Below are 13,386 nucleotides of genomic sequence, written 5' to 3'. Positions count from 1 at the left end.
AATTCCCCCCTTTTGTTCCAGACAGTGTGGACCGGTCTTTAAAGAATCACAGGACTCTTATATCCCTGGTCTTTTCAATTTCATTATTGGCAGTGAAATCTATAACAATTCATCAAGTCATAAGTTTTTAAAACTGTAAACGAGATGTAGTAGAATAAATATAAAGTAGCATGAAATCAATATACTCAAGTAAAGTATCTAGAATGTAGTTAAGTTCAATATTAGAGTTACTTTCCACCACTGAGAATAAAATTGTCACGTTATCCTCCAAGATACAGTATATTTGAATATTTTGTACTTTTCCTGGACATATGTTATAAAAATGTGGCATTAGGCCATTTTCACAGAAGGCAATTTGACTTGACGTAACAGGAAACTCACGTTTTTACTAATAAAATTAACTCCATTGACTCCATTCTATTCAAGTGTCCCAGTAAACCATGATAGTGAGCCGCTATTCACAATACCAGGACTTTGAAATATATATATAAATAAATAAATGTACCCCTTAAGAATATGGTACATAGTTACTTCTTCTTGACTATGCACCGAGTGCACTTTGTTTACTGGTGCAAATTATATCTCAGGTTAGAATTAAAGGATATTTAGTAGGATCCTCACACACACACACCGCCCTCCTCATCATGAAGCTCTTCTGTGCGTGGGCTGCTTTTCTTTAGTGCCGTTCATATGACTCAGGAAAATGTATTTCTTTTCACTCTGTGGAGAATGTTAACAGTCAAGTCTCTGCTTTCAGTGATCATCATTTATTGATTCTCTTTTACTTGAAGCCACAATCATCGCTCGGTGTGAATCATCTGTCGTGTGTGTGTGTGTGTGTGTGTGTGGCAGTTACATAAAACAGTAACCTGGTAGAAGAGTTATTCATAGCGAGCGTAGACACAATGACAGAAATCCTCTGTGGAAGGTGTAAACAAAGGACCTCAAATATCAAAATGAAAAATCATTTGAAAAGTAAAGAATGAATTCAAGGGCAGTTAAGAATAATGACATGGTTACATAGACATACAATATATGTACAGTCATCGAGCACTTTATTAGGAACGCCACACTAAAACTGGGTGGTTCCTCCCTTTTGCTCTCATAACAGTTCCTCGTTGCATGCCTTCAACAAGATGTTGAAAACACTCCTTTAAGATTCTTCTCCACGTTGAGGTCGTTATGTCACATCATTTCTGCACCTGCACATTCATGCTGCCAGTCTCCTGTTCTACCACTGGTGAGGCCACGAGGTTCACTGAACTCACCGTCATGTTCCTGAAACCAGTTTGACATGATTTTTTTTTTTTTGACATTGTCCTGCTGGAAGTAGTCATTATAAGATGGAAAACTGTGGCCATAAAGGGATGAACATGGTCAGCCACAATGCTCAGACAGACTGTGGCATTCAGAGTTAATTGGTATTTAGGAGCTGAGAGAACATTCCCTAGGACTTGGACTGTTAAGACAAGGTAGGTTGGGTCCATGGATTCATGCTGCTGCTGCCAAATTCTGACCTATCCCTAACCCTAACCCTGGCATCTGCAGCCTCTGTGTCCACTGCAGCCTCATATTTCTGTTCTTGGCTGACAGGAGTGGAATCTGACGTGGTTCCATAACCTCAACTTGTCTCTACTAGTGACCGTGAAATAACATTTTTATTTCTGATATTTGATGTGAACATTAACCCAAGCTGCTGACCTCTATCTGCATGATTACATGCACCACACTGCTGCCACATGATTGGCTGAGTGGATAATTGCATCAATAAGCAGTTGAACAGGTGTTCCTAATAAAGTGCTCTGCGACTGTGTATGCCCTTTAGATGTAGAGGATTTATGGTTAGGTAATCATGAAAGCCATGATCGCCAGTCAAAACCCCTGGGCTTAAAGCCGCCCACATCTGACTCACACTTGTGTAGGGAATTCCACCCACCTGCAGGATCTCCCAGTTTACTGCCTCCACCACAAAATCAAATGTGTGTATGATTAAAAGAGAGGGCAGCGGTGAAGGGAGTGATCCATGAATCAATCTCATCTTACTGTCAAAGTCCAATCCACCTACATCTATACCTACAGCTGAATGGAGCAAGTTTATACACCTCTTCTCTGGAGGTTGTCAAAAGGCTTCCTGGGAAATGTAGTGAAACACGATGCAATCATGCCAAAAAAAAAAAAAGCAAAAGCTAACAATAGAGCCTCATACAGTATTAAGCTCTCAGTGTGATATCATACTCAAGCCATTTCATAAAGTGCTAGATAAATGCAGGCAGAGTGAGACGGTGAGAGTGGATGTGAGAGACCACGCTGGTGAGTGGACATAAGGCAAGACAGCAGGGTGCGTTGTTGACTACAGTGCCACCTCAGCAGGCGTTGGTGGCTGCCACTTGAAAGTGGCACTTTAGTACTAAGCACCGGGTCCAGATCTCTGCACCGAGCTGTTCTACGGAGAATCTTGGCCCTAGAAGAAAAAAATATGTTGTTGTGGCTGCCGTGCCAGCATGTGAAACTAATACAGTCTGTCCTCTCCAGCATTAGCCAGTCATGATGATGAACAATGATGAGCAAGCCTGGCACAAAGCAGAATCCCATTCATCAGAACAGGCTGCTGGACAAAGCCTTCAGCCTGGAACAAGAAAAGGGATGTAAACCCTCATCCCTCTCATATGTTACTCCTGATGATGCAAGAGAGAGAGAGAGAGAGAGAGAGGGAGAGACATCAGAGCAAGAACTTTCAACTACCTTCTTTGCCTTGTTTTCTGCACCTATACCTTTATGAATACACGTAATTTTCTCTCTTAAATAACACACAGAAAATACATTTTATCCGTTCTTCTTTCCGGAAGAAAGGCAGTATCACTTCGGTGCAGTAACAGATGTGATGCAGGTATCTCTTACACAACCAAAAATTGAGGACTTTGCCCCTTCACTCTTTCCATTCACATCTGTGTTTTCCTCAACATATGTTTTCTTCTTAACTTCAGTCGACGTTGTTTTTAAGGTTATACACTGTAATTTAGAAGATATATGTTCAATAAATAACGCTATGGGACATTTCACATTTCTCGCTATTTGTTCGTTTACAACCATCAACCGGCAACAGAGCCGAAGAAAATTAAACGTATTGATGTTTAATATTCAGCGTGGCTCGTCGTTTCCTGGTTGTTTCCTCTTCATTCTTTCACATTTATGTAATTTCCACACTGGATACGTTGTTTTGGACGCGGCATAGTCGTAACCACCCAGGTCCCTCGCGGCACGATACGCATAACATGGTATTCCACGTGCGGTGGATGGCTTGTTTATATAAAACGACGGACAGCGCTCTGGACCAATGAGCTCACACCGCTGCGGTTCCGTCACGTTCTCCATGGAAACCCGTAGCTTTCAGCCAATTGCGGAAGGCCGGGGGAGGAGTCTGAATTGAGGTCGCGCGCTGAGCTCGCCGATTCGCTAGTAGGCCAGAGTCAGAGAGCGCCGGGGAGGAACTGTCGGCCACTGTGTCAGCTCGTCTAAACCGTCTCCCATTGAGGAATACTAGAGGTTTAACTGACTGTTTTACTCACTGCTCGGCTCCGCTTCTACTTGACTCCGAACACGACCGGAAAGGTGATTTTTATTTCTACATCACAGGTTGGTTTTCTTTCATTTTTCCATTCTGCTTTTTAAAAAACAGTGAAAAACCGAGCACAAAAAATAAGTTGCATAACTAAAACTCGTGTGCGCATGCGCATCAATTCGGATTGCTCTACTTATCGTACTTTTATAACCTAAAAATGCCGGTTCGAGGTTTTCTGGTCACCCGTAGGGAAAGAAAAATGTGTGTTTATGCGAACTGGCTCCTCTGTGGCCGAGTGGCAGCTGTTTTGTGGCGTGTTTTTACCGATGTGGTCACTTTTACATAACTGTGTCAGTGTACCGTGCAGTGGATTGCAGGTCAACGTGTGTGTGGATTTTGAATAGCAGGTCAATGGGAGTTAGATGGGGGGAAGGGTTGTTTGCTCCCATTACTAAAATAATTTTATTTGGATATATTACTTACATTTGTGACAAATGTTATTGGGCTGACGTTTTTTAAAAATTGATTTCGATTATTTAAGCAAGTAGGTTAATTTCTAGATTATTACTATCCAAGGTCTCTTTTAGGCCTTTTGTCTCCACATATACATAGAAAACCGTTTCTCTCTGTACCTGTGGATATTATTAGGTCGACATGATAGTCACAATGCTGTTTAATGCTGCTATGTTCGATAGGATTTGCATATTGGTGTTAGACCTTTATTAGTTATCCATAGGTAGACCTTGAGCTGCTTATGGTCAATATGTTGCCTCCATACTGACACCTCAGAGAGAAACTGATCATGACTGTAAGACAGAAGAATAATTAAGTCATGGTGACATTGTTTCAGCTACAAAGAAGATAGATTTTAACACACCACTCTTAGAAAAGAAGTTATTTTTATAGTTTTATTCATTATTGTTACCATTGTAATGTATTAACTTGGCAAGTTGTGTTGTGTAATGACAGGTGTCTATTTGTGATGTCATTTTAATGAAATGACTAGCCTTAACGTGACTGAACATGGAAATATTGATTACTTCTCTTCTAATAACACAGAACTAATGTTTTGCCCCATGTTTAACTGGATTTTCTAAGAAGATTGTCTCCAGCATTTTATATATATATATATATATATATATATATATATATATATATATATATATGATAGGTACATAATATATATATTTTATGTCCTTAATATCCTATCCTCAGAGGTGCTCATGTAACTGCTGGCTCAGATTTCCTCAAAGAATGCACTTGAGATTAGTTGGATACAAGTGAAAGCATGTGGTTTTATGAAACAAGGCTACCACTACTTTGTGCTGCACTATGGCCAGATCCATGTGACTGGAGCAGCAGTTGTATAATGCTTGAGATCTGTGCTAGTATCATGGGTGTATCAGCTCTCCAGCAGAAGCCGGAGTTCAGTGTCATTATGTCATTATTCCTCTGTTTTGAGAATTACATTGTTGTGTGACCATGTCTCTTAGTATTTTCAGGATCTGGGGGGGAAAGTGTGATTAAATACTTTTGCTGACTTTTTGCTGATTTTGCTGTTTGCTGATCTGTCAAGTAATGTTCATGGAGGAAAGGGTTTCTGGTAAGCCCATACCACTATTGCAAGTTCTGTTTAGGGGATTAAAACAATCATAGATACAGTAAATGCATCAGAGTTGGTTGAGCTGATGGTGATTTTTGGATTTGGTTTCTATTGCTGTTACCGGCAAACCAATATCATGCCAGTTTGCTTAAGTTTTGGAGTGGACAATGTTTAATATCTTCATGACTGAACAGCATTTATCTGTGAAAAATTGGAGGCAACATGGAGGCAAACGTCCTTTGATAAACTTTGTGTTCCACTGTGTTAACCCAGTTTTTGAGTATTTTTGTAACACCTATTGTTGGCTGTTCAAGGCCAATACCCTGCTGCTTACAGTTAACACTGTTCCTGTAAACAGGGTGAATAATGATAAATAGCTTTGTCTTACACATAATTAACAGTCTGATTTTATGTAATATGTGCCGTGTCATAAATCTGTGTCATAAAAACTATTTTTGAAGTGTTGATCTGTTTCTCTTTCCAAAAAATGATATAATACATTTGTATGTCTTTTGACTTACTTACTTACTTACTTACTTACTTATAATCAGCAGTCAGCCCTTACTTCCCCACAATTGGCTGACATAATTTCTAACCTGTAGTCACTCCTAGCTCTCTCCCGATTGGTCACTCCCAGCAGCCAATAGAAAATCCCCTGTGAGCACTTGGCCACTGCCTCAGTTAAACTGAGAGTGGGTCATTTCATACAATGGCAGTGAATGTGTGGGTGGTTGGAAAGTCTGACGGGTGGTTTTTTGTGTGTGTGTGTGTGTGTGTGTGTGTGTTTTTTTTAAAACATGAAAAACCTTCTGTATAAACTTCGACAAGTTATGTAAAATTGCTTATGTAAAGAGTAAAGAATAGACGTGTTGCTGAATGTGCAGACTTACATAAAAAGCTGCAACCTGTTCGTGGGCAGCAGGAAGAAAAGTGAATATTTTGGATTTGGTTCCAGTACCTGTTGCCAGTATTTCCTATTAGGACTATTTACAGACATACTGTAAATAGGCTGAACCATTGTTTTACTGTGGAACTGTAGCTCCTGTATTTTTTTATTGGGTTCATTCATTTTAAAGAGCAAATATAACTTCTTTATATTTTGTTGTCTAAGGTAACAAGTGTAGTTAATGTTATGATTCAAGGTAAATGTTACTTGAGGGACAGTTCACATCTTTTTATATATTGCTATTGATTCAGGGGCACTGCACAGTGTTGCATAAGACTACCTTTATTTGATTTAGACTAAAGTGAGCATGGACAAGGCATCAACACATCTGTTTATCATCTGCTTCTGTGGGGTCTACATCCTTGGCATTAATGATAATACTGTTAAATATGAGGCAGAGCTTTCCCATCCCCCAGGGATCTGTTCTCAGTGTTTTTTCTCCCACCTGTTAATGAGTTAAATTGTGATGAGATGAGACCCATCAGCTGCAGGGAGAGGATACAGCTTCAATAATACAAAGGATTTTCAAAAGCATTTTCTGTCAACATGAAGGTTGTTGTTTGTGTTGTGTCTCCGAGGCTTTTTATCTCTGCGGACTCACCTTTCTTGTGAAAAAGCTTGAACTGGATCACACTGGTCTGGGGCTTCAATCCACCCACAAAGGGCAAACAACAGCCTGTTTACTATACAGACCTTTTGAAGGATGGATGGCAGCAGCCTGTGTGTGTGTGTGTGTGTGTGTGTGTGTGTGTGTGTGTGTGTGTGTGTGTGTTCACACAGCAAGATCCCTTGTGCTGCTGTGCCCTTTTCTGTATGTTTGACTTTTAAAAACGCTGGGATCCAAGGTTTTGCTGGATGATCAGATGAAAGTGATGGCCACTGTATTTTTGATGGCTGATTTCCTTTAATCCACATTGATTGTATCTAATTTTAGGACTTTGTTTCTTTTATCTTCTGTCTATTGAAGTCCACTGTATTGTAAATGGTTCGTCTGAGTAATGTCACCTGTGTTTTTTATTTTCCTCCTTTAGACTACATCTTGCCTCCTGAGGCATCAACTCCATTTACCTCCCAGTGCCACGCATCTCATGGCATTGCCATGTGGAAGATAGCTTAATTCTGCAAATTCTTCCCTGTGGCCTGCCCAATGTCTGAGGACAGTGATCCAAAGCACTACCTGTACTCATCCCTGGACGGGCCTGAACGGACCCGGGAAAGGGTCGGCTTCCAGGCGGAGGAAGAGGAGGGTTCTCCCTGTGGCTCCATTAGCCAACTTCACTGCATGGCCAGCGGTTACAGCAAGGGTTGTGGTGGGCGGGATGGGGTCGAGCTTGAACCAGAGTTGGGACTGGCTTCCGAGGGAAGCGACAGCAGCCATGAACACCGTGCCTCGCCGGGCTCCCCGCACGAAGACAGGAAGCGGCCACGCCCACCCATGCACGAGGATGTAGAGATGGGCGGCAGCGGCTCGAGTGGCAGCGGCACAGAATCTCATGGTAATGAGTCGCATGGCAACGAGTCCCATGGCAATGAATCTGTGGGCAGCTCCAATGGCAATGGCAAGGACTCGGCTCTCCTGGAGTCTTCAGGGAGCAACAAAAGGTGAGGACACATCAAATGCACCAACTTGTAGTAAATGAAGTGTTTACCACAATGGGGGAGCGGACCATCTAGGTCACTGAAGGGGGGTCCATTAAATGTAATGGAAGGAACATTATTGTTGTTGGTCTGAGTCACTGTTGTAAGCTAGTAGTGAGTGACTCACACTGAGAGGAGCAGTGTTTTATTCCTAAGTACGAGTCATTCAGAGGTGCCAGGCTTTTAAGTAACACGTCTCCCTGCATCTGTTTGACTATCACTTTCGTCTCTTGTCTGAAGAAAAGAGCACACCTACTGAAGGTTGACTATTACATAACCGAGCGCTAATGTTTTCTCCAGCCCTAGTTTCATCCATGAGGTGGAGAAAAATAAATGGGAAGTCTTTTCAAAATGCAGGCCAGTACAGCATAGACATGAAACTTCAGGCTCAAATATTAGTATCCAATCAACACCTCATCAATACATTTATGATCAACGCATTTAAGAGCTATTGGACTCTGTTAGATTATAGGTATATTTAATAACCTTATAACCAAATGTGGCAATAGATAATAGATGACCTTCACTCATACATTATTCATGGTGGTGTTGCATCATCATCATCGTAGCACCGTCTTTCCAGCAAAATCCGTTGTTAAATGTATATTTTCACAATAAAATGTACAATATATTGGTATAAATTTTTCAAAAATAACTGGTCACTATTAATTGATTGCACCATAACACTCAAGTATTTTGCAGAAACCCCACATATACTATCTCCAGTAGAAACTACACATTACACTATAATGTAGTTTTTGAATTATTAAACCCTCCCCTCTCTAATGTTACTGTAAAGTCCTTGTTCATTTGCACTTAATGTATGAAATGCTCCTGAGAGTTGTCCTCCACAGACTCTGTTCTCTGCCAATATTAATGTAAACTTGTCTTTACTCTTTGGCATTTCTTCGCTTTAAACTGCGGTGAGTTAATGTAAATTACCTGGGGATTTATCAGGTGAGTTTTAATGAGAAGAGAGTGAAGCATAACAAGTTAGGTGAAATTTTTAACGAGTTCTATTGATTGTCAGTTTCTGGTTATACAACAGTTGGACAGCTGCTTAGTATAAAGCCGACAAACAGCGTTATCTTTGTCATCTATGGTGTAGAGCTGAAATACTTCCACGCTACTTCTAAGGTGCTTTGGTGTTTGCGATTGTCTGCATAGAACATCTTTGCTCAGTAGTGTCCTCCACTTTCACAGCAAACTACTTTACTGATAAATCAATGGAGCTATAGGTCAAGCTTTTAGTGAAGTTTTAGAGCGCCCTCTGCTGGATCACACAGCAAACTCAACACACCGTCTGTTGCACGTACAGTTAGAATATGAACTTTTTCCTCCATGTTCAAATTTCGAAAAGTTTGCTGCTTTTGAACACACTAATGTGTGTGACACGTACATTTAACTGTAAAGCTGCAAATAATTGAAATAAGTAAGTGAGGACTGTAAGAGCCTGCTTTGTTCTAACTGCATATTGGTGTTGTAAGCAAACTGACACAGATAAACTACTAGAAAGCCTCAAACGTGGCCTGAGGAGGGTTTACAGTGCAGCTAGGCTTCGATCAAAGTGTTAATGAAAAGGGGAAGATTACCGAAACTCTACATTATGCTTTTATGAATTTGTTTGATGTTGTTGTCATGATCACTGATCAGCAACTTCTGGTTTGTCGTGGAAACATGTAGCAGAAGTTTCAGGCAGCCTGAAGTTGACTAATTGCAGTTCTTGTGGTTTCCATATATGTACATTTCCCCATTCGCCTCTTTTGACTCTGACATTTTTTGGGAAGCTGTAGCATAAGAAATAAAAAAATGAGCACAGCTGTTACCGATACTTGCAAAATAATGGATTGCTGCCAGTCACTGTAATTTAAATTTGGTTGATTGTGCATATTTCACATTCTGGCTCGTCTTGTAGAGGGAATCAGTAAAATCAGAATAGCATGAGCAGTGTTAAGTGTGTAGTGTTATAATTGGTAATTTAACAGTACATCACATGTGTACAAACTACAAATTCGAGCACAAACAAAAGGCACCACAGAGCAGTTAAAGTCCGATGTCAGCTGATCCAGCTGTGCAGCCGTCACCGCAAACTGACTTTGTGTTGGATAAGTGTTGTGTGTATGTGTTTGATTTAATTTTCTTTCCTTGTATTTCTCCCTTGGTAAAAAGGTGCAGTGGGTTAGTTGCTTTGTTTCTCTCAGACTGAGTTGAATCGACAGACAGGAAGAACTGTGCTGAGCTCTCTATCAGCATTTTTTGTGGTTTATCACTCCCTTTAGAGCTATGTACACTATGCCAACCGTTAAAAGAGGGCTACTAGAATACAAAAAAAAAGTTCACCTCAAAAACTACGTCTGGTTGAGATTTGTATTTAACATAAAAACAAAAATGTGGAAAATGACCCAGTGGTCAAATTACCCCATTGAAATTTCCTTTTTCTTTTTCTTCTCCCATTTCCAAACTGGCATTTCATGTTTTCCTTTTTTTTTTTTCCTCATCTTATTTAAGGGTTGCTTATGACTTCTGAAGAAATTCCGTTTGAGTGGAATCATTTTCTGTTATGAAAGGTATATTATGTGATAATGGGTTGTTAACATTAATTTAATAGTGTTATAACTTGTTCTCTGTCCTTAGCTGCCTTCCTTCCTTCCTTCCAAGACAAGAAATGTTGGACCCCACCCGTTAGCTACGCCCCATATTTTTATAGACTTATTTACAGAAAGAATGCAGATGGCACAGTCTTGGCATCCCGGGTACACCATGTCCTTGACTTACTTAATGTGTTGAGTCTTACATATTGTTAGGCCGCTCTAACTGTTCTTTCATAATGCTCCACTTTGTGTTCTTTCTGTACACCTTCTTCAATAACACGACACAATGTTTATGGTTCCAGCTCAAACTCTCACAGCCCGTCGCCACCGAGCAGCTCCAATGCCTTCAGTCTGGTGAGCTCCGAGCAGGACAACCCATCAACCAGCGGCTGCAGGTTAGTACACTCCTGAGCTTGCCGACCCCTAGTATGCATGTGGAATTTGTCAGTTAAGAGTTTTAACTTGCACACACCAGTGGCAAGTTGTGGAAGTCAGACCCACAGTAGATGCATCCCAGTGCCAATCCATCCCCTCACATACACCCCTCGTGTTCTGCTCTGCGTGCTGGAAAAGCTGTGCTTCTCAGAGTGTGACAGTGCTGATGAGACCTCGTCATTTTGATGCACATGTATCTGTCTCATGCTCGCCCTGCAGCAGCGAACAGTCAGCCAAAGCGAAGACTCAGAAGGAGCTCTTCAAGACCCTGAAGGAGCTGAAGATGCACCTGCCGTCAGAGAAAAGGAGCAAGGGGAAGTCCAGCACCGTCAACACGCTCAAATATGCGCTACGATGTGTCAAGCAGGTGAAAGGTAAGAGTTGCTCTTGTTTTAATTCACATGCTCGCACACGTATTCACATCGTTGTTAATCTACATCACTAGTGTTGACGTCTGTTACGTTTGTTTGTTACTTTTTTTTTTAGATAAATTAATATTTTGTGGATTTTTGACCAATCTGGGGCAAATGCTCTGAATCACAATCTCTTATAGTTATTGAGACAAAAGTATGTTTCTCTCTCATGTTTGCATTCATTCATGTTCACTTTGTTCTACAGCCAACGAGGAATACTACCAGATGCTGATGATCAATGACAGTCAGCCACCAGGGTTTGATGTATCATCCTACACCATTGAGGAAATCAACCGCATTACATCTGAATACACCCTCAAAAACACTGTAAGAAGCTCAAATCTCCACTTTACAGTAAAGTAGGAAAAACCCTGTAACATTCAAATGGTCTGTTTGTCTTTGAAAGCAAATGGAAAGTGGTGGCAGTAATGAATAATAAGGATAAAGTCTTGTCTCAAATGGTGAAATCTGCTGATGTGGAACCAACTAGTGGAAGGAAGTTTATCAAGTGTATTACTGCAGTTAAAGAAGGTTTTATCTTCAGTGTTTTGAACGTCCTGAAATGAAAAGACACTTAAGATTTTTTTTTTTTTTTTTAAACGTTGTTTTATCTTTTTACCTGTTAGGATATATTTGCTGTAGCCGTCTCACTCATCACGGGGAAGATCGTTTACATCTCGGACCAAGCGGCGTCCATCTTGAACTGCAAGCAGGAGGTGTTCAACAATGCCAAGTTTGTGGAGTTCCTAACGCCGCAGGATGTCAGCGTGTTCTACAGCTTCACAACGCCATACCGGCTGCCCTCATGGAGCATGTGCACCGGAGCAGGTAACAGCCTCAACACTTAAATCTTGACCTTGTTAAATCAGGAATTCTGTTTGATTTTAAAAATGAGTCTCATTGATGTAAAGCGATTAAACTGGGCCAACATGGTGCTGCACATTATGGATGTGGATGGTACAAAGTGCACGTGTAGCACGACCCATGTCACCTGCACGTACACTGGTGCTAATTTCTTTCATGTAACCCACCCCCACACACACATGCTCATACACACTTATCACATATTTCATTAACATGCTCAATCACAGGTTACTGAAGGAACACCTACTCAGACATCTGCCGCGTATTTGCTGAAAACATACTGACGAATTTGTGCAGTCACATGGTTTAAATGAGTCGAACGTAAACCAATCGATAAGCTCTGCATTAATTCCGACTTCTCAGAAGCTTATTAGAAGCGTTATTGAGACTGAGACAAAAAGATGTTGTTTACCTCTGGTACATTTTTGAATATGTCGATGTTTCATTGGATTGCATTACCTCAAGTTGGATATCTGATTTTGTCTCCTATCATTTAGAAAATCCACTAAAAAACAACTTTCAGAGGTGCATTAAAGTATGTAATCCTTCAATCATTCTGTAGCTTCCATTCATGCTGTTGTTGTCAATCAACTCTGTTTTTACTGTAGTTGATTTTGTAGACTCACTTAAACAGCTTGTTGTCATTTGGGGATTTGGAAGCCGTAATCAGGCCAGTGATGGGAAGCAGCACTGTTCTGCAGGAATCACTGGGTTACACAAGCTGTGCAAGCGATGACTCAGCGGCAGGGCTCGACAGTGCGAGCGTTTCACCTGCACTGGCGACTAAAAATAGACATGTGCGAAGTTTAAAATGTGTTTAGCAGCACGTGCGCAAATAAAAAAGTATTACGAAATTTCAGCCCAGGCAACCTCTACTTCTTCTTTTACAAGAACAAGGTTGCTAACACAACAGCGACTATAACCAATGTTGCCCGTTGAAAAAATCCCACGATCCTCCCGTCAGCGCAGAGTGCCCTGTAGACGCCACTAAGAAGAACTACTTTATTAAAGAGGTGTTCATACTGTTTATACAGTTCAAAGCAGTTTAGAGTATAAATAATTACTTATTAAAATATAGTTTGAAGCAGAAGTAATTAAAAACCTAGTGTACTTTTTGTATTCAAATTAATTAAATCATTCACAATTTTGCTTGTAATTGTCTCCTTGTTTCTCTTTATTAAGGAAAAATTTTCATTGCTCCGCTAAAGGTGTTGATGTGTTCCTAAATTTTTCAACTTAACAGAACATGTGCTCCTGGGGGGGGGGGGTCAGACCCTGAGCAGCTGTGCTTCAGTTGCATATCGATGACTAACAGATGGGTTGTGTTGGAGTAGTCG

At 40.8% G+C, this 13,386-nt stretch overlaps 1 protein-coding gene across 1 annotated transcript in view; it reads left to right on the top strand.

Annotated features, from left to right (window-relative positions):
* Positions 1–3,474: 3,474 nt before the first annotated feature.
* LOC111668886 (period circadian protein homolog 2-like) overlaps positions 3,475–13,386 on the top strand; it is a 16,099-nt gene continuing 6,187 nt past the window's right edge. The window contains exons 1-7 of the mRNA XM_087178970.1: positions 3,475–3,633; positions 7,140–7,710; positions 10,640–10,732; positions 10,992–11,146; positions 11,391–11,512; positions 11,812–12,013; positions 13,019–13,064. Of these exons, the coding sequence (XP_087035096.1) occupies positions 7,256–7,710; positions 10,640–10,732; positions 10,992–11,146; positions 11,391–11,512; positions 11,812–12,013; positions 13,019–13,064 (1,073 nt within the window). The 5' untranslated portion in view covers positions 3,475–3,633; positions 7,140–7,255. The remainder of the gene's footprint in view (positions 3,634–7,139; positions 7,711–10,639; positions 10,733–10,991; positions 11,147–11,390; positions 11,513–11,811; positions 12,014–13,018; positions 13,065–13,386) is intronic.

The sequence above is a fragment of the Seriola lalandi genome, unplaced genomic scaffold (genome assembly GCF_002814215.2).
Source record: "Seriola lalandi dorsalis isolate HSWRI2012SDOR001 ecotype SW California unplaced genomic scaffold, Sedor1 jcf7180002054764, whole genome shotgun sequence".
Lineage (NCBI taxonomy): Eukaryota > Metazoa > Chordata > Actinopteri > Carangiformes > Carangidae > Seriola > Seriola lalandi.
Note: the sequence above shows the minus strand (reverse complement) of the source record. Positions and strands in the feature narration are given on the sequence as shown.